This window comes from Notothenia coriiceps, unplaced genomic scaffold, assembly GCF_000735185.1.
Source record: "Notothenia coriiceps isolate Sejong01 unplaced genomic scaffold, NC01 NC01_scaffold00027655, whole genome shotgun sequence".
NCBI lineage: Eukaryota > Metazoa > Chordata > Actinopteri > Perciformes > Nototheniidae > Notothenia > Notothenia coriiceps.
The window spans coordinates 63,336-82,441 of NW_011360356.1; the positions used below are offsets into that span (position 1 = coordinate 63,336).

General features: G+C 41.7%; 1 protein-coding gene across 1 annotated transcript in view; it reads left to right on the top strand.

Annotated features, from left to right (window-relative positions):
• The first annotated feature begins 3,027 nt into the window (after window positions 1-3,027).
• plekhm3 (pleckstrin homology domain containing, family M, member 3) overlaps window positions 3,028-19,106 on the top strand; it is a 20,806-nt gene continuing 4,727 nt past the window's right edge. Inside the window, exons 1-3 of the mRNA XM_010785392.1 lie at window positions 3,028-3,083; window positions 5,380-6,378; window positions 12,537-13,634. Of these exons, the coding sequence (XP_010783694.1) occupies window positions 5,868-6,378; window positions 12,537-13,634 (1,609 nt within the window). The 5' untranslated portion in view covers window positions 3,028-3,083; window positions 5,380-5,867. The remainder of the gene's footprint in view (window positions 3,084-5,379; window positions 6,379-12,536; window positions 13,635-19,106) is intronic.

Genomic DNA, 19,106 nt, shown 5'->3' on the forward strand with positions numbered 1-19,106 from the left:
AAACATTAATTAGGGATTTAAATCAGCAAAGAGACACAAGATGACCACAGATAGACCACACACACACACACACACACACACACACACACACACACACACACATTTTCATAATAACATTTCCAAACCAATATCATCAGGTTAGTTTACAAGCCTAACAGTCAGTCAATCTGAAAGTTGTCTTTGTTGAATGGCAGTGGTTTGTTTATTGCCTTCTTGTGATAAGAGGAATATCCTTGGTTTATTTTAATGCATTTGGTTTCGTCCTTTGTCCATTAATTCACCTGTTTTGGCGATCTGGGAGTTTTGCAGCCTGTTTAGATGTTTTTTGTATATGTGTGAAATTACATCAACTGCACAAAGTCAATTCAGCCAGATTACAAGTGAAAATAAACTGGGGGTGATGAATGAAGGAAGTGACCTCTGTAGCCCTCTCCTCGTGAGGCAAGCAGGAGGCTACGTTAGCTGTAAAATAAATGCATAAAGTATATCTGAAGCTAACGCAGGGCTTCACTTGTGCAAGTTATTTTTCAAATGGAAAATCTCTGATAAGTATTTGATGTTATGATACTATCCCCCACTGCATTTACTCATGGAAACACCAAGTAGGATTTAAGAGAAAAGGGCAATACATTTCATCAGCCATTACTTTCATTGAAAATGCATTAAGAAGGGGTATTTCAATGGGCAGTATAAAAAGGAAAAATAATCATATTGAGAAAAAACAGTTTAAATTGTCAAAGAGTGCCAGTTTTTTTTTTTAGGACTATCGTAAAAAGTTATACTGTATGGCTTGTTATTATTACTACTCCATATTAAGGTTTATAATGCAGCAGTACACAGGTTGCAGATGCTTTGTAAGACAAATTAACCCCTACTTCTGTGTTTTTTCACATGTACAACTTAATCTCAGCGAGGGAGAGACATTTACTGAAACACACACATACACGTGCAGTGTTTCCATGGGAACCAAGCAGCCCCTCTGCTCTTCAATAGTGGCTGAGTGAGTCGAGGTAGATGGCCATTGTGCTGTGTGTGTTTGGGGGGTCGGGGTTGCGGTTTGAGAGGGGTTAGGGGGGGCAGTATTAAACAACGCACTAGACAGATGAAAGCACTGCACATGCTTAAATCTAATCATAATTTAGTCATCACTAGAAGATAGTATGATCAAAATAAAGAAGGAAATAGGAAAGACTGACAGGACAGAGAGGACTGAGTGCATGAGTCAAGGGAAGAGGGACGTGTGATTGCTGTTAGATGGAGAATGATGGAGCCTCGTCGACAGAGGTGGTCTTATTCCTAAAGTTGAAGCTTATTTGTTGCATAAATCACTATATCCAGTCACAGGCACTTAGCTTAAAAGGATTTCTAAAGCTCAGATGTGGCTTCAATGCTGCAAACACTATGAAGTCTGGAACCACCAATACCTGGATGCACATTCATGCTTTTTCTCATGTCAAATTATGACTCAATGAAAATTCAACTTAAAAAGAAAATAGAACACATTTTTTCAAGTTATCTCTAGCTTCACAACAATCTATGTTAAATATAGTGAATGTCAAGTACTGGAATGAGATGTTTTATCTCCATTAATTTACTTTTGCTTAAAATATTTCAAAAGTAATTTCTGAAAAAAGTAAAATAACAAGAAGTTCTTTTAAAGGAATCTGAGACATGCAGGACTATTATCCTGCAACAATGCTGCAGAGAGAGTAACACAGTAGAGATCATTAGAGCGGCCTGGACCTCCTCTCCTTCACTGGGGAGAACTTTTGAAACAAATTCAGACAAAGAGCATTCAGAGAAAGGAGGAGGAGGAGGAGGAGGAAGAGGAGGCCAGGGGTTTCCTCAAATGGGCTTGTGAAAGCTGATAATGACATTTGTTTTATTGCGGCTACCGATAATCAGTTTTGTGTGCTGATATAGGAAATAATCAAATTAAAACATTTTCCTAACAAACCATCTTGAAAAACGTTACATTATGCTTAAGCTTTTCTCAGCCAATGAAGTATACATCCTACCTGCAAACAGTTTTCATACATATCTTACAATCCTCCATGTCTTGCTGGAGGTGGAAAATATTGATTCACAAATATGGTTTTAATAAAAACCTCTTTTATTTAAACATATCGATTCAGCCCTGTTTGAGAAGAATCACTGCTTTCCTCTGAATGATGCTTCTCTCTGCTGGACTGACTCTTTGGGTTTGGGGGCAGCTTCAAGCTGCCCATTAGGGGGAAACTATTCTCCACCTTTGCTTTGTCCTCCACTCTCCGGTCCTTTCCCCATCTTTTTCAGATTCTACTCTGAAGACGTGTGTCACAACCTTTCTTTGTGAGACTAAATAAATGCACCACCCCCTGCTATCAACTGTGTTGTTGGTCATGCCTTTTAGTGATTTGTATCCCATTTTAAAATAATGAAAATGATGGAAATGCCCTGTATTTAAGTAAATGACCTTAACACATACCACATGATAGTGAAAGACGTAAAACAAGTGGTGAGATAGAACAGCAACAACACATAAATGGCTTAGTGTTACAAATACAATCATAGAAAAAAAGGTATTATAATTTGAAGAATTGCTATAAATCAATAAAGCCAAATATCAGTATGCCCCACTGTGATGACTACACACATTATGAAATGACATGTGACAAGGGTGCTGAGGTTGGTTGTTGTTGTGTGATTGTATAGGTTGGAGTAACTATTGAGGTGCATTATTATTGTACTGTGTTGTACTTTCCATTGTGTTAACTAAATAGAAAAGTATAATTTTAAAGGGAAATTAAACATGTTACATGTTTATGTGACCTGATTCCAGAATGAGTACACACATGAGATAGTGTCATGAGTTGAGATAATTAACTAAATTATCACTATTGACTGGACTTTTCTGTATTAGTTCATAAGTAGGCTATCCTATAATGTACTATACTTGAAGTATGTAATAAATCAATAACATTGGATAATCTTCATATTGTGTTCAAACATTAAACGGAACCTTTATGCCGCAGCTGCAGTTGCATTCAGGGGACTATATCACTGACGGACTGTCAAAATGACATAGTGGTAAACACAGTAAGGTGAGTCTTGATTTATGTTTTACTGTTTGTTTATGGCACCAGTTTCACCTCAATACCAGTGCAGATCCACTGACATATTATGGTTCAGATTTGAGAGAGTGGACAGATTTAAGTGTTTTTAATGTGACATTGATCAAGGATGGAGAGAGAGGCTAGCGTTAGCTGCTAGCTAACTAGCCTAGGCTCCCATGACATAGCTGGGGATAAAAACAGCCAGCTTCAGAGGAGTTAGTCTTTTATATATATGTTGCTTTATAAGTCCTGTGTGTCGTGAAAAACAGGACATATTAGAGAGCTAACTCACGTAGCAGGTTAATTTAGCTACCGGAAAGGCTGACCGTGGCTTCACCTCTGTGTGTTTACTGCTGAGATGCTGACTGTGGCTGTTTGCAGAAGAGAGACAAACACAATTATTAAACGTCAGTAGAATCATTGTGTAATATTTCTTCAGGAATTAAAGATGATGTATCCACTGACTTGATATTAATGAATTCAATATTTAGTTAGTGTTACTATTTGTGTTGTTTACGATTTACAGAAACGCTTGACTTATATGTTGACATTATCATTTACAATTTTGTGTACATTCTACTCTTGTGTATATCATATGTTTAGTTTTTCCCATCTTTGTTCCATTTGGTTGATTTATAGCTGTTTGTTTAGTCTGTTTTTCTGTGCTAAAGCAAAATGAGACAAACTCTTTGAATGTGTTTGCATCTTTGGCCAAGTGGATTATTTCGAATAATCAATCAATATATATAAATATTATTTATATATAATAGTGAAACAAAATTTCAGTTCAAGCCAAAGTAACATACTCGTGATAACACAATCTAACAAATCAGCACTTCATGCATTCAGTATTGTTTTCAAGACTGTTATCCTTTTGATAAACACATACCCATTATCATATTTTAGCATTATTATATTAACAACAACAAAAAAACATTTGAAAGAGTATTCCTTTCTGCTTTATTCTTCAGTTTACTTCATCTCTGAAGAGTATTGTAATCTGTGCTCTTCCAGCTAATGTTTGCTGTATTGGCTTGACAGCATGTGTGAGTCAACAGTTCAGTGGCGAGCTCGATGAGTAACACGATGACGATGTTCAGATCAGAGCTTTATCTACAAGCAGATGATGGCATGGAAAACATGCTGGTATATATATGAGTATACAGGCTGTTCAAATATATACTGTTTTAAGATTTCCTTAAAAATATGCTGTAAAAAACAGTGTTTTATAATTCACAAGAATAAATAGCATATATTAAAAATTAACAGAGCTTAGACAACTTTATTATCCTTACATACATTTACCTACGTACTGCATTTTTATGGCATTGCAGTTTTATCTAGTTTACATTTTGTAGTTGTATCATTGATGTCATTATATGCGGTATATACTTTTAGATTGAAGGTGAATTTCAACAGAAATGATTGAGTGAAATTGGGGAAATAGCAAACAATTGAGTCAGCAGTTTCACTTTAAAGCTGGAACTGTTTACCACTACATATTTTCATGGTACTATCAACGGGTGTATGATATGGTATCGTACTTTTGTAAGCATAATGCATATAAGTACATTTTAAAATAACATTTTAAATAAATCTAATAAAGACAATTCAAATCGCATCGATATCTACGATAATATCTTCCTTTGTAACAAATCATCATGGATGAATGGTGAGTATTCAATGTGTAACGCCCGGCGAAGCTAGCCATTGAACTGCAGTGATGTAATGGCCTTTAAATAATTCATATGTAGAGAAAAGTAAAAGAGGCCGCGCTGTGGAGGAGAAGAAAATCAATAAAGACGAGAGAGCACAAATGGTAAAAGAAAGAGGATTTGAGAGCGGGCACGAGAGAGACGGATGAGTGGAGAGAATCAGAAGAGACAGGCAGATGGATGGTAACCCCACCCTGGCCTGCTTCCTCTCCGCTGGTCAGTCCGGTGATAAGCAGCCGAGAAGGAAGTCAAGTATTATTTCATCAGGACATTTTGGGGGGGGATGATCGTTTCTATTTGCTGAGGAACAATCTGTGAAGCCCCGGTGTGATGAAGATATTGTAGGTGGGTCAGTAGTTTAATTCTTTGAGTTTTTAAACTAGAGGGTTCAGTATCCTTTGTTTATCTTTTGTGGCTAAAGCCTCTGTTTATAGTTTTGAAGAAAGCGCTTTGAGAACGAGTCGTTTTATATGTCATTTAAGTATTCTCACTGTCAGCTGTGTTTCCATTTTATTGTTCGGCATGCTTCCTCTTAACCATTTCCTCTGTCTCTCTTCTGTGTGTTACAGTGAGTCCACAAACAGTCACCATCTGATGACTGCACAGCCACCTGGCCGGCCAAAATAACTTCCCCTGATCAGTTCAGTATGTGTGGAGGGAATTCAATGTTTGTCTGCCCTAAGTGTTTTTATCTGGCTAAATAACGGCGTTTCTCACCCAAATTGGCTTGATTTCGGGGAATCCCAGGCTCTGGCAGGAAGCCTCAGTAGCTTTCCCCAGAGAGGCAGTCGACTCTCCGCCTAGACCCAGAGGCACACTGAGGAAGCATAGACTGTCACCCTGAAGGCCCTGTCTTGAGGAGGAGAGCAGGACTTGGCTTCGGAAGCAGTTTGTGAAGCCTGAGGGCTGGTTGGATCCCCCCCCCCATCTCTTAGCCTGCATGAGACCAGCTGACAGTCAGTTTGGTCTGTTGGACATGTGGATGTTGCTAACAGGAATTTGGTCTCCAGTTTGTAAAACCATCTAGCTGTGGGACTTGTAGCTCAGGGGCCCAGCCATGGAGGGTCTTGAGCAGCTTGACATGGTGGGCGATATCAGCCCGGCTCTAGAGGCCACTGAGGAATTTATCCACTGCATGGGTGGGATGCAAGGCCAAGGTCCGAGTCAGGCTCAGACCGGGACCCTGCAGCCCAAGCAGCTGCAGGAAGGGTCCAGTGCCGCTCGGGGGAAGCTGAGCTCCAGTGGCGTGTGGGGTCTGCTGGCCAGAGAGCAAGCGGAGGTGGGACCCCTGGGCCTGGCCTGGGCCGACAACTTCACCGTGTTGGGGCTGGGGGTGGGCTTGAGGCACGGCAAGAGAAGCCGAGCACGCTCCACCAACGACCTGGCAGCCCAAAGCAAGGAGTGCACCCACAACACCGCAAACTCCTCGTCCAACTCGGCCTTCAAGAAGGGACACAACCGGTCCAGATCGGACGTCAACTACCGACCGTCTGTATACACGGACAACGGACTGCCCACTGTGGACTGCAACACTCTGAAGAACATGATCCTCAATCACCAGCCAGAGGGTGAGTTTACACACTGTGATATCATGAAGAAGGTAGCTTTTATGAATATGTTTTTTTTTCGCTTTCCAAAAATGTGTATTTGTGGGCTATATTAATTGGAATGCACATTGGCTCTGCCGATTGTAAAGAATTTGATATTAAAGCAAATAGAAACAAGCTTTTAACAGTTAGGTCTCTTGATTAGTATTGACATGTAGAAAATGTTGGAATTTGGATGTCAACTTTGAAAAGTAAATTGGTTAACCAGGGAGAATATTTTTGACCTGTCTTTATGTCGTGTTCAATCGAAATGGAAAAATCAATCAAAATAAGCTTGTAATTTTTTGCTCAAGAAATATTAGCTGACAAAAACAGACAAACCCTTTTTTGGACCATAGAAAAGGTCATTTCATAGCACCCATTGTCACAATATCTTCTCTGGTGATGTTTTTAATGTACCATGTTATCGGAGCTGATACTGAATACCTGCACATGTCAGATATTTTGACCATGGCAGTAAAACAAGACCTTACCCAACCCGATTACACTGAGTGTATCTATTGGTTAGTCAAAGCAACTGAGGACACATCTTGCACAATTAACACAATTGACCTCCATTGAGAAAGGTAACCTCTATCCTCAAAGCTAAATGGACAATTACATGGTTCTACATTTGGGTGAGCTGACCCTTTCAGGATTGACCTAATTGGGCATTTGTCACATGGAGAGCCGTCTTTGCTTTGAATGTGAAGACGATGAGATTTCCTCTGCTGACCAACAGTCTGGTCCCTACCTGTCCGAGACATACACACCTCCTCCCCCTCCACCCCCTCCTCCTTCACTCTGATCGACCGTCCATTCAGCAGAAAGCTCTCTCAGCCTTTTTAAGGGCCTTTCAGAGGACAGAAGTCTCGGACTATCTGTGCTGCAGACCGGGGCGTATGCTGTACTTATGTTGAAGCATCCTCGGAGAAAGCAATAATGATAGAAGATGATGATAACTTGAAATGACACAGCTGTGCTATGACAGAGTCAGTGTTCAGACAGAGAGCCCAACACACACACACACACACACACACACACACACACACACACACACACACACACACACACACACACACACACACACACACACACACACACACACACACACACACACACACACACACACACACACTTGTTTGTGTGTTTTGGCCATCTGAAGGCCTAAGGAGATCCTAAGCGATCCTGAGGGATAATAGCCTGTAATCCTGTCAGCAAATGGACTCAAATGAGGCGAGAGAAGAGGCAACCCAATTACCCGGCCCCTGATACTGGCAGGATTATTTAGTATTAGCATATGTGTGAAAAGGCATCAGGCTATTTAGTTTGCCTCGATGTGCGTTGAAAGGAGAGAAGTAGGAAAAGGCCGGTAATAAGCAGAGTGATTTAACTCGGCCATGTCTTTCCATTAGTGACAGCTGGGGATGTTTAGATGGGAAATGGAAATGATGATCATTATTATATACACAATATACATGTATTTATGGGACCAAACACACTGGCTGTAGCTTTTATCAAAGCTCCTATGTCTTCTAACATTGCCCACCGCATTTGTTTTTTTCGTAGAATAATTGGTCTATTTTTGGTAGCATATTACGTTGCAAGCATTCGTCAATCCTTTTATACTCATTAAAGCTCAAAGGCAACGGAAGGAAACAGCTTGTGCTTGCAGCCATTGTTATAGGAACCTGCATCTGGAGTAAAGAGTTGAATGACAGGTGACAAGTAACTTTTATAAGCAGTTAGTTATTGGATGTAAATGTATAACTTACATATGGATATGTCTCTAAACGTACCCGTAGATGCGAGTAGTTGTTTGAAGAACTTGAGACCTGTCTAGTGCTTGACCCTACAAAACCTCTCCCCTAGTGCATGCTGGGATAGCTTTACCCCTGATCATTATAAGCACTATGTTTTAGAGTGGACCTCTGCAGGTGCTTTCTGCTTTTTCATTTGCAGTCTGTGTGTGCATTTGTATCCAGGAAGCCGTTGGCGTCTGTTAATTTGCAAAGCGACATGTACTAGGATGATTTGCTACCTTATCAGTGGGTAAGGTTGCTTGTTTAAGGAGGTTTGATTGACCTGAGGGCAGCACTGCTGGATAGTTAGTGTGCAGCCCTGAGAGAAACGTGTTAATGCTGGTTGAAGGCTGTATGTGTTTATTAGACTGTTACTATTAGTGTGATGTGAAAACCCACCAGGTGGAGATGAAGGCTAATTGAACCGAGCAGTTCTCCTCGCCACGATGCCTAATTCTCATCTCGACCCTCCCAAGCGTAAAGACTGCCAATCAGCCAGTCTTGATTCCAGCTAAAAACTTATTTGCATATTCATGTGTTCCTTTAGCAAAAAGGTTTGTTAGCATGCAAAGTCAGTGACACCATGTCCACTGCTGTTTTGATAAGATTGATGAGGCACTTGACTCGCCACCGGAGCTGTGAAGGATTTAGCTTTTTGCTCTCCCCTCCTTGAGCGATTTCGCACGTTAAAGAAACAAAATGCAATATCTGCCAATTAGTCTGCTCCTGTGGGGGTTCACAATTAAATCAGTTTGTGGGATTGGTTGAGGGGAAGGGGATTGTTGATGTTTTTAAGTAAAGCTACCACACTAAAAGAAGTGAATATATTAAGGTTAAAACTGGATTGAATTTGGCTGAAAAGTTTTATTTTGTATTTCTAGGTAGCATATGCATTGTTTCAACATGATGTCAGTCAATGTGGAACTGCTCCTAAAGGCATGCATGAAACATAGATCAAATATGGGTTACATTTTTAATTCACATCTAAAAAAAACTCACTTTAAAAACAAATAACTTAATCTGCTTTCAGTATTTTAGATGTTTACACTCATTGCTGCCCTCTCTATCGTTCTAAAGATTCATTTTTCATAATCTAGGTAGTTGTTGCAGCTGCTTCGCTCTCTTCCTCTTTCAGACAGCAGATACAGCGGGCTGGGATTAAAACAAAAATAAAAACGGTCCAGAATGAGGAAATATTTGTCCAGTGTTGGGTTTCCTTTATGAGGTGAAACGCTGTGTGGTTAAATCAGTGAAGGATGGCTGATGTTCACAAATATTCATCCACAGGCCACTGGCATGCTGTAATGTTTGCTTTTACGAAACTCTTCTGAAATCTGACACACAATCATTGCTAAACTTCATGTTGACCTTTATATGAACTTCAAAAAGAGCATACATGTAGATGCAGGGTTTCCCACACATAGACTATACTTGGGCGGGCCGCCCAGGTATATTAACGGCCGCCCAAGTATATTCCGCGAACCTTTTTAAGCCATCTGCGATCGATTAACTTGTGGACAATGATCCCTCGCTCTACGCCTCCTGTACCCAGTCCCGTACTGGCCATCGGGAGGACCGGGGGGTTTCCCGATGGCCTGGCCTGTTAAGTGGCCTGCCTCACACAGGCTGTCCACATGATGTGGCCTGCCGACATGGCCACTGTCATACAGATCATAAATCAAAGCCCTCGATTGGTCTCTGTGTCATTCAAGCTCAGGATAACCTCAGCTCAGGTGAGGTCAAGGACTCTCTGAGTGTTTTTAGATAGTTAACTTAGTCTAAGTTCTCAGTGGGTCTCAAACGGTGTGGTCACTATTTATGTAAACACTTATTTCCATTTGAGATTGTAGTGATTAGTAAAATATGCATGAATAAAAAAGTTAAGTAGGTGAAAAAAGGTAAGATACACTTTTAAAACTTGTTGAGAGCTAAAACTAGTCTTTGCTGCTGCCTCAAAGAGGAGCAGGGGGAGAGGAGGGAGACAGGAGAGGCTGATTCAGGAGCACAGACACACTCAGCTATAAATGAACCAAAAATAAATAAACAAGTTTCAGTGTTTTTTCATATTGGATATGGGATGTTATTGGTTATGGCCATGTTCTTATGATTATTGAAATGTATACAGTTCTGTTTCATATGGGTGTTTCCTTAGATCTAGTCTCTTTATTTCCCCCTCATTTAACTGAGCATGCCCCCGGACCCCCCTAGAGGATTTGAGGTCCACCCCCACTTAAAATCAAATTAATAGGTTCCTAAATACATTTACAATTTTTTTTTTTTAAATAGTAACCCATGTCCATATGTTTATTTGTGTGTATTAGATTGAAACTATAGGGCTATCACTATGGGCCCTGTCTGTACCTGTTCGCTCTGCCATTGCGTGAAGGGTCTGCTAACAAGCGACCAACAGAAAGGTTAATGTTGTTGCACGTCACCTCAACCCCCCCCCAGTTTGAAAAACTGAGACTGAATTGTTTGAAAGTTTTGGGCAACCAAAGAACGTATACAGTATAACTAGGCAAATATGATGGAGGATATGCAAAAGCAAGTTACACAAATACACGTTCTATAGGTTGCATTATTATGTAGAATGGATTTAGATTATAGATTTGAAGTCAATTGCAAAGTGTATTAATTAATATGTACGGGGTGAGGGGTACACTGATGTAAAGTTGAAATATCTATATCTAAATGTGATAGATCTTTAGATTAAATCCTTCAGTAATCACAGGATATTTCCACCTCTTTGACATTTCATAGGCCAAATGAATCTACAAATGTTCCTGCAGATCAATCAATAATGAAATAATTGTTAATTACATCTCTACTGGCATTTGTCCAGTTTTACAAGCATCATTTTGAGCAGGCCAGTGGATGCAGCAGAGCATAGTAATACAGTTTGGTTTGATGTCCTAGCAGAGGTCCCGGCTGTTGTCTGAAGTCTCCTTAATCAGAGAGAAAACACTCCACAATCACAAGAGTATACAGAGAGAGGAAATACATAAATGAGAGTAAAACAAACGTCCTGAACAGCAAACTATGGAAAAAAGGAGAGAAAAGAACAAACTGGTGAGAGGGTGTGTCTCTAGATTAAGACAATGGGACAGTTTGCCTTGTGGCCTCCTTAACAATACTGCTTCTTCCTGCCTTGGCGACAAGAAATGTTCTCAGAGACTCACCATCACGCCGCTATCTCTTACCATAATACCAACGCTCTGTCCGAGGCGCGAGCTTCAGATAAAGACCCTTGTGTAGGAAGCTGGCCCATCTAGACAGATATCCATCAGACGCCTGAGGATTTAGGGATGCTGAGTGGAAAAAGCTGCAAAGGCAAACGAGGACAAAAGATGCCTTTCAGTGTTATGGTTTCAGTCTTGCTGTCTCATAATCCACAGTAACCTAATTAGGTACTTGAGTTCAAGCTATAGATACTCCAGACTCCATCGTATAAAAACGTATTTTCAGCAAAAACCAATATCCCTCTTCCAAAGTTCTGGCTGTGATTTGTTGGATTTACAGGACAGTTTTGTGAGACTTGTGAACCTTTGTCCAGGTTGCAGTCTCTCTGGGTCCTGACTCTGGGTCATGATGCCTTCAGGTGCCAGGGGAGTCATGGTCGTAAGTGCAAAGCTGGCAGTAAATAGACTGGGCTCCAGAATCACGAGCAGCATACGGTGTTACTCTACAAGCCGTGTCAACATAACCAAAGAAACCTGAGTCTTTTAGACAAACAAAGTAACTACAACTCCTGATGGAAATCTGAGGAGAGACACTTAACCATTGTCTTAGTTTATAGGGAAGTGTCTTCTACGCTATCAAATGTATTTCCTGAGTGGCTTATTTAACCAATTTGATTTGAATGTGGATGAAAAAACAATAGTTACCCAAAAAGTAATCACATCCTGGATGGAAACAAACCTTTAAGAGTATTTGTAAAAAGCCTGTAATCAGAATCAGGTTTGATACCAGGTAGGTTAACACATACAAGGAATTTGATGTTGTGGTGCATGCATAAACATACATACAAATAAAACAACAATTAAAAACACAGATAGAAAACTATTTTAAGAAAACTATAATAACATTAAAAGATATAGCAGTGTCTTTGAGCAGAATAGAATTGGAATAACATATGTGCAGTAATGAAAAACAAGACATTGTGTGCACTAACTGGTCTTCCTTGCTAAAGATGCACTTCCAGTGAGAAGTTATGACAGTAATATATAATGGTATAATGGTAAAATGGTTATCCATTTTGTGGTCATCTTGAACAAACACAATTTTCTTCTGTGTCTTATTACCCCCTGTTTCTGTTTCTTCCTCCTCACCTCTGTGCAGCTGATAAAAGCAGCAGCAGCAGCAAAGTGGTGAAGCAGGGGGAGATGGAGCAGCGTGAGGGTCCGCGGGGTCGCTGGACTCGCTGCCACGTGGAGCTGACGCCCTGCGAGCTGCGGATCTACACCCTGGACAGCAGCGCCAACCGCCAGCTGGGCACCGCCTGCTCTCTGTCCCACTGCCAGAGCATCATCTCCCCGGCACCCTGCAGCGTGGCCGGGCAGATCCCCCAGCCCGCAGACCCTCGCACGCTCCAGGCTTTGTTCTTCAACAGCACGCGTCTCCAGCTGAGGGCGGCCAGCCAATGGGAGGCCGTGGAGTGGAGACGGCTGATGTGGGACAGGGTGCAGGCGGTCCGACCCGCGAGGAAGGAGAACCACCAGCGTAAGAGCGCAGCGGAGAAGCAACAGGTCGTCAAGTTTTCTGCGCCCATGTCACCGTCCTCGTCGTCAGGGCTCGACACCAGGCCCGACGGAGACAGCGACACCCCCTCCTCATCAGAGGCGTCGCACTCTCTCGAGTCTACTGTCCCGAGCAGACCCACCACCCTGCCTCTGTTCACCCAACGCTGCCAGGACGTCCTCAAATCTGGCCTGCTCCACAAGCTGATGGATCAGAACAACTGGAGAGCCTTCACCTTCGTCCTGACCAGATCCACGCTCAGGGCTTTCCCTACCGAGGGCCGAGGGTCTGTCTCCAAGCCTGTCCTCCAGTACACCCTGTCCTCCTGCTTGGCTGTGCAGAACGACCAGGAGCCAGAGACCGGAGAGCCGTGGACAGACAGAGGGGGCCGCTTCCAGGTCGTTTTCCCAAAAGACGTACTCAGGCTTCGGGCGGACGATAAGCCCAAGGCCCAGGAGTGGGTGGAGGCCCTGCGGGAGGCGGTGGCAGCGCAGAGGCCTGCCCAGGAGGAAGGGGGAGAATCAGGAGAAGGAGCTCCAGCCCTCCAGGGAGTTCTGCTGAGATCCAAACCAACCAGGGAGCGGAGGCAGCGGGAGGCCCAGAGAGCCAAGAGGCAGTCCGTCACCACCAGCTTCCTCAGTATCCTCACCTGTCTGGCTGTGGAGAAGGGCCTGACTGCTCAGAGCTTCAGGTGTGCAGGTAAATGACCCACACACACTCACACACTGTATGAAAAGATAACACTTCTTCTGAGGTCCTAATGAGGTTGTTGTGTGCAGTTTAATTTTATGCTTCAGACACAATTTTACCCAAAAAGGTTAAAAATGTGAACAGACAATCCTCGAGACTCATTCCCTAACTGGCTCCCCAGTAATGGTATATAGATACTTTTTCAACCTGGGCTTGTTTTCTAACTGTAGATAGTGCAGGTAGAATGAAGGCTTCAAGTTTCGACAACACCTTTTGCATAACAAACCACGATTGGCTCCGAAATCAGCCGAAAACCCCCGCTGTGTCCAGGTGTTAAACTCAAAGCAACGTCCCTCTTCAGCGGATGAATACAGAAGGAAAACAAATTCCCTTTTGTCAACCTCTTTGTCGTTTTTGTTACATTGACAACATTTAATTGGGTTGAAGTGGTTTATTATTATTTGTATCCTGTTGAACAGAAAAATGCTTCCTCTTTGAAAATACATGTACCTATTCCTGTCGGTCAGGTATTCTGTGGGTTTTCTAGTTAGACCATTTGAACGTCCTGAGCCATTACAGCCTCTCTCTCTTTATTATAATGACTGTTAGTTTCCATACCAGGCTCTTGTACTGCCCCATAAATGGCAGGCGGTGCGTTTACTCTCCCTGGGTGTGAAACGAGGGCTTCCTCTCTCTCTTTTAGGAGGGCTTTGAATAATCACCGCTCACCTCCCTTTTTTATTTGTAACAACTGGCTTATTAATGCAGGGGCTGTTTGAAAGGCCAGCTGAAACGGGAACAAGGACAGAGGCCGTCTGGGGGCAACTGATGATAATTGGCAGGCTTAAAGCACCGGAGGAGAGGAAAAATGGATGAATGAATGAATGAATGAGAGCGAATGAAAGCGGCCTGGGGATGCTACAGTGGTCAGGCTTGATCGTGGTTGTTTGATTGAAGGGTTTCGCGGTAGAGCTGGATGGGAGGGACAGCTGGATACGTCCATTTTCTATACAGAGCACACCTCTGCTCTCTCAATCCGTTTATTTCCCTTCTTTTCCTCCCTTTCTTTCTTTTCCCTTTCAACACTTCATTCAGACTCACAGCTTTTCCTTCTTTTTGTCTCCCTTTATCCCCCCCCCGCTCATTTATTTGACTGTATCCCTTCTTAGTCTCCTGCAGTGTTACTTAGCAGGTCCTGAAAAAAGGCTTTTACACCATCTCCATTCAAGGCATTAAAATGTCATTTAAGTCCACTAGTTATTGTAAGAGTAATTGTGTTTTTATAAATGTATAGAATCTCATCTTTACATTTCACTTTTACCAGCATTCAAATACAAATGTTCACTTTAACTGTGGATAATATCTCTCTCTCTTTTTTATTCTCTGCTCTCCCCTGGCTCTCACCTCGGTAACAGGACAGCTGTTTTTTTTTAGATGTGGCTCATGTTTCAAATAAAACCTTGATTATTCTGAGCTAAACACTTTGACATCGATGGCACTTTTTCAGGAGGGGAGTGAGAGGAGTGAAAAAGATGTTTTGTAATATATAGGGGCAGTGAAATGTAATATACCAGCTTGGCATTGCTAAAACAACTAATTGGTTATGTATCGACCAAAACTGACAATCTATCTCAACTGTGGAGAATTGCTGCTTCTCTCTTTTTGATATGATTCTAAATTAAATACTTTTAGGGCTGTGGCTTTAACCTCAACTTTGGGAACTTATTGCGTCCATTTTCTATTTTAATATTGAAATGAAAATAATCAACCTTATGATTCAACAACAAAAATAATCATTATTTGTTAGTTAGTGTATCCCATCTGCTATAATTGTATGATGCAGCTTGTCACATTTCATATTTATTGTAATTATGAATGTATATGCAGATTTGAAATACTATGCAAAGTTGCTTATGGGTCTAAAGACCGTAGATGGCCAGGTTAAGGCTCCTATTGGCCAGGAAACCCCTATAATTCATCAAAAGCCTTCATGTTCTGTTGTTTATCTTAATGCATATATGGTATTATTCATATATGAAGCCACTAGTATAAACACGATCTCTTGATGTTCTGTATGCTACTTTAGTTTCTCTTTGAACTTCATTCAAGTCTGCCCTCTGCATATGCATGCTACGTCCAGCCATACATATCCAGTGATTGGTTATTTAACATCAAAATGTGAAATGTATTCAACTAATTACACATGGGACCTGATGCGTTTTTGATTCCTTTTGAAGGAAACGGTTAGTGTTTGTTTGAAGACCCTGAAGCCCCATCACCCCCCAGCCTCAGACACACACACACACACACACACACACACACACACACACACACACACACACACACACACACCACACACACACACACACACACACACACACACACACACACACACACACACACACACACACACACACACACACACACACACACACACACACACACACACACACACACACACACACACACAGTCTTACTTATACTCTTCATTTGTGCGCATTTTCATTTGAGTGTTTGGTCGGTGTGAATGAGACACATCAAAGCTCAAGCTTCTCTCGTCTTTTCAGTTTTAATTCACACACGTGTTCATAACAGACAAACACTCACACTCACACTCACTCACACCTTCACTCAGAGGTGTGGTGGTTTAAAACCCGCGGCGGGCAGATGAAAGTGTGAGCCGCCTCTTCGCCCCGATGTCACCCCTCTCTCTATCTTCCTGTATCTCGACGTCTCTCTATCTCTCTCTCTCTTCACCGTACACTCACCCCGGCAGGTCAAAGTGACCCTCTCTCACTACAGAGAGCCGCGGTACAAACGGTAGACCTTTGAGCTACGTTTGAATTCCCATTCATCTTTTCCCTCTGTCCCTCCTTTTTTTTGTCCCAGAAAAAAGAGCCATAAAAGATCAGAGAGGAATGGAGAAAGCTGTGGTTACTCTGTGCTGATAATGGAGGAAGTAGTTAGCAGCAGAGTGCATTAATAGGGACTCAACATTTAAGAAAGGAGCATTCATGAGTGCTGTAGATGTTGTGTATCAGATGCCTAACAAGTGGACACCTAGTCTTTGTGTATGTGAACATATCAATATTTTACAAACAGTATTATACGGTATATACGTTATATGTACTTTTATCACAATATACATTTTGTTTAATAGACTTGAGCCCTTAACAAAGCCTAAAAAAGCAGTTATTAGTTGCTGTCTACATATTTTTATTTGCACATCATCGCAGTTGTCCTTATTGGTTTTGTTTACTTAAATGTTATTGTGACGAATAAATCATAAATAAAGCAGAACATTTACTTAAAAATAAAGCTGCTGCTGAGTCATCCGATAGCTAATCTTATACAGGGGCTGATCAAATGTCTAAGCAAGAATATCCTTTTGTTCCCTGGTAAATAAACAATATGCCCACTCTGGTGCGCTAATCCCACCTCCGCCTGGCTCCTATGAATAACCCAATAACCCAGTGCCCAAAGCTGCCTTCCAAATAAAAGCATAAACAACAAAAACGGCAAGAAAACAAATGTTAAACTATAAAATAATATAAGTGTATCTCCATCAGTTATCTCTGCAGATGGCTCTCTGTTTTGACTCTGTTTTGCTGCTTGTTAAAGCTTTGGTCACACTTTCCTCGTCCATAGTCACACATGCATTATCTGTTGAGGTTTCACAGCCCTTTCCTACTGTACAGGGATCATTTCTGACTAACTTTGGCACCTCCATCTATGTTTTACTTCTGGGTGTTTTCACTTCTTGTCTCATGATATAGAATTTGCGGTTGGGGTGAAAGGTAGTTATTTAGTTTGCAAATGTTTTCAGGCGTATGTGTCTTTGTTCCTCGGGTCCCAACAGCAGCAGACCGAATTCAAGGCCACAGTTGGGCAGAGAGCCGGCTTGGTGGTCAGCTCTTTCCTGGAAGTGACACACTGTTTCTCTGACTGTTGACCATCCGGCTGCCTGCTGGCTGCTGACCAGTGGACTGTGGTTCTTTTTGAAAGAGCATGCACCCTAACAACAACATGAGCTCACAGATTTAATTATACTGCAGAGCTACACACATGTATTCGATCATCGGGTTCTTAAATAAGATAAGACTTTGTTGTTTTCCATCTAAAGCAAAAATGTAACCAAAGGAAAAAAAACAAATACCCCTTGTCTAAACTTTGGAAAGTGATGAGGATGGATGATTTATGGATATGTGTCAGGCACAAAGCTCTTGTAAGTGTAACTCGCACTTTGATCGAATGTCTAACTGATATAAATGTGGTTTGTACGGTTGAGCCAAATTCTTTCTCTCAAGAGAAATGTGTTATCCCTCTAAGTTAGAAGGACAGATCAAAAACTCCAGACAACCCGGTCCTTTGCACAATGAAAGATTTAGTCGAGTCCATCCAGCAGAACACGTAACAAGGACCCTTATGACATGCAAGACGAGGGTCATGTGACTGGCAGACTCTATATGGCGGGCGGCTGTGGCTCAGGAGGTAGAGTGGTTGTCCACCAATCAGGAAGTTGCTGGTGCGATCCCCAGCCCAAAGTGTCGAGGTCCTTGAGCAAGATACTTAACCCCAAGTTGCTCCTGATGGTGTGACCAGCGGTGTGTGAGTGTTTGTTAGTCCCACTGAGCAGGTAGCATCTAGCATGGTAGCCTCTGCGTCTGTGTGAATGGCTGAATGCTGACTTGTAAACGTGCTTTGAGGGGTTGCAAAGACTGGAAAAGTAGTTTATAATGCAGTCCATGTCACAACCCTCACACACTGTAGGGTATACCTACAGTAGCTTACATTGACCTGGGACATATGATGTTGATGACCAGTAGGTAAGCCCCACCCACTTATTATGGTTAGTGAGATTGGATCCAAAAGCTGGGAAAATGGGATAAAGACTATGAATATCAGGTTGTCAGTTTTTTTCTGGTAAATGAATATAATATATATATTTTTTAATGTTGATGCTATTTTTATTTGACCTTTAAGAAATGTTTGGCATAATGTCTTATTACTTATTGATCGACCTTTAAAAAGTGACCAATATCTTTGAAAAAAGCTCAGCCGATTCATTGGTCATTGCATCGGTGAGCAAAAAACTGTTACTATAATAAACCCAAATTGTGAAAAAACAGAATTGTCGTTGTGTTTTCGTACCGCTGGTTCTGCAATTTGGACAGTTGAATGAAAGCTGTTTCCTCTTTCCAAAAGCTCAATCAAACTTTTAATAAATCACCAAGTGGTCCCAACTCTACATCAGTCTCTGCGGCTGACTGACCCCTTCAGTCAACTTCAGTCTTTTTCTTTAAAGTAGAAATCCCTCTCTCATTGTTGATTAGAGTCCATTGTCTGCCTTTTCCAGACATCAGATCCTCTTTTGTGATGGAAAGGTAGTTGACCTAACTTCTCTTGTCTCGTTTGATCTCGCTCTTCATCTTTTCTCTTTCATTCCTTCTTCTCATCTCTCGATAGCTTTGCTCCTTCCGC